At 36.8% G+C, this 2,346-nt stretch overlaps 1 protein-coding gene across 1 annotated transcript in view; it reads right to left on the bottom strand.

The window, feature by feature from the left end:
- LOC106871538 (LHFPL tetraspan subfamily member 7 protein-like) overlaps nt 1–456 on the bottom strand; it is a 14,775-nt gene extending 14,319 nt beyond the window's left edge. Inside the window, exon 1 of the mRNA XM_014918038.2 lies at nt 66–456. Coding sequence (XP_014773524.1) covers nt 66–456 — 391 coding nt within the window. The remainder of the gene's footprint in view (nt 1–65) is intronic.
- Nucleotides 457–2,346: the final 1,890 nt, after the last annotated feature.

The raw sequence follows: 2,346 nt of genomic DNA, 5'->3' as shown, positions 1-2,346 counted from the left end.
TGTCAAGAAGCAACCTGATCCATACAGCCCTGCAGCAACCTGCCAGGAAAGGGTTGGTAACTTACCCAGTAACATCACGCCGCCGTAGTTATGACACACTGGCATGGAGTGAATGGTGTGGGCTACAAGTGCCACAGGAGTAACAGAAGTCCCAGGATGAGCAAAAGATTTGGAGACAGTAGGCGACGAAGGGCTCTCAGGAGAGGCAGAGGTCACAGGGATGGTAAGTGTCCTGGGAACCGTAGAAGACACATGAAGTCCAGGAGAGGCACATTGTGGGATTTGCTGCAGATAATCTGAGTTTGTAGTTTGATCTAAATGGCAGTAGGCCAACATTCCGAACGAGTGAGTAAAATCAAGGTTTAGGAACCAGAACGGCTGGAAAAGGCTGGAGGTACAGATGGTGGCCACCACCAAAGACAACATTGACCACAGCCAGGTGATTGGCGAGACCATGTGAAAACAACGTTTTAGGTAATGTTTGAGATACATTCTCACTTGTTGGTCACAAACAGGGTCCCTAGGTTTATCAGTGAAATTGTATGAAATTCTATGTGCGTGTATGTATGTATGTGTGAATGTATCTGTGTATTTATATATTCATATGTATATATACCTATACATACATATGTATATATATCTATATTCCCGAGCGTCTAGTAACACTATCCATATCACGTCCTCACGTTGTTGTTTTTTGTCTTTTTTTGAACCTATATATATATATATAAACTGTCCGATGAACGGGAATGTGACACTAAGTAGCAGTTTTTTTGTGATGTTTTTGCTGTTTTAATATCAATGAAGCATATTAGTCCACCTCTGGTGTTCGAGTACTATTTTCCCCCCACCTTGCTTCACATTTATGTGCTTACTTTGGTGTATATATATATATATATATATATATATATATATATATATATATATATATATATATATATATATATATATATATATACATATATTCCACAATGTAACCTCGTGGATACCGTTGGCGATTTTTCTTCCTCCGCTTTTCCCTTCTTTGGACTTTCCTATGTTTCCGACGAAGAGTTCCGCTCGAAACGTCAAATTCTCTTTCTTTCCTTTCCCGAGCGTCCAGTAACACAATATCCGTATCACGTCCTTGCGTTGTTCTTTTTTTGTTGTTTTTTTTGTCGTTTTTCTTTTTTGAACCTATATATATATATATATATATATATGTGTATATGTATATGTATGTATGTATATGTTTATATATATATATATGTGTGCGTGTGTGAGTAAGTATATATATATGAAACTGTAAGGTTTCATATGAGTCCACAACTATGAGTCCACTGCATTCTATAGCAGAAACAACTGTAAGCTAATGAAGTTCATAAAATAATCCTTTTTTCTTACATACACACACACACACACACATATATATATATATATGAATGAAGGGGTTTGGTTTAGTGGTTAGGGTGTTGTGGACATAACAGTAAGGTTGTGGTTACAGTTCATGCACCATGTGATGTGCTGTGTCCTTGAGCAAAACATATCATTTTATATTGCTCCAGTCCATTCAGCTGGTAAAAGTGAATAATCCTGAGATAGACTGGCGTCCTATCCAGGGGGAGAATAAATGTGTCACAGAATCTGGGAAATAGGCCGCATGAGCCTATGTCATGCGAAGGACCTTTGATCCTTTATTGATAAATATATATATGTATGTATGTATGTACTGTATTTTAAAGTGTACAGGGAACCCTTGTGTAGAAGGAACCCCTAATTTTTGGGGCTTAAAATTTGGGGAAAAAAAAGGTTTTGTAAGGGATTATAATACTGTCCATGTAGAAGAAACTCCCATTTTTTTAATCCTAATTTTTGACAAAAAAGGGTTCCTGAAACAGGTTAAAATGTAGTATGTTTGTATATGTATGTATATACATATGTGTATGTATGTATATTGATGTGTGTGTAGGGAGGGGGGGGCGTTCTTTGAGTATATTTAAGTTCTTCTTCAGGGAGTTCAAGCCAGTCGTTAACAAAGTAATAAGGCTTTTAAGGGTTAAGAAAGATCCCACTCTTTGTAAATATGTGGTTGAGTTGGTGTGTTAGAAGAGGTCTCGTTGCATACACCCATGCCTATGCTCTTATTCACATGCGTACATATTTGTCTATGCATGCATGTATGTCTGTATGTGTGTATGTCTGTATGTGTGTATGGATGTATGTGAATGAATGTTTGTATGTATACATATATGTATGAATGTATGTATGGATGGATGGATGGATGTATGTATGTGTGTACATATATGTACGAATGTGTGTATATATGTATGTATGTGTGTATGAATGTAAGTATGTATGAATGTATGT

The sequence above is a fragment of the Octopus bimaculoides genome, chromosome 29 (genome assembly GCF_001194135.2).
Source record: "Octopus bimaculoides isolate UCB-OBI-ISO-001 chromosome 29, ASM119413v2, whole genome shotgun sequence".
In the NCBI taxonomy this organism is placed as follows: domain Eukaryota; kingdom Metazoa; phylum Mollusca; class Cephalopoda; order Octopoda; family Octopodidae; genus Octopus; species Octopus bimaculoides.
This window is presented reverse-complemented; position numbering and strand designations above follow the sequence as displayed.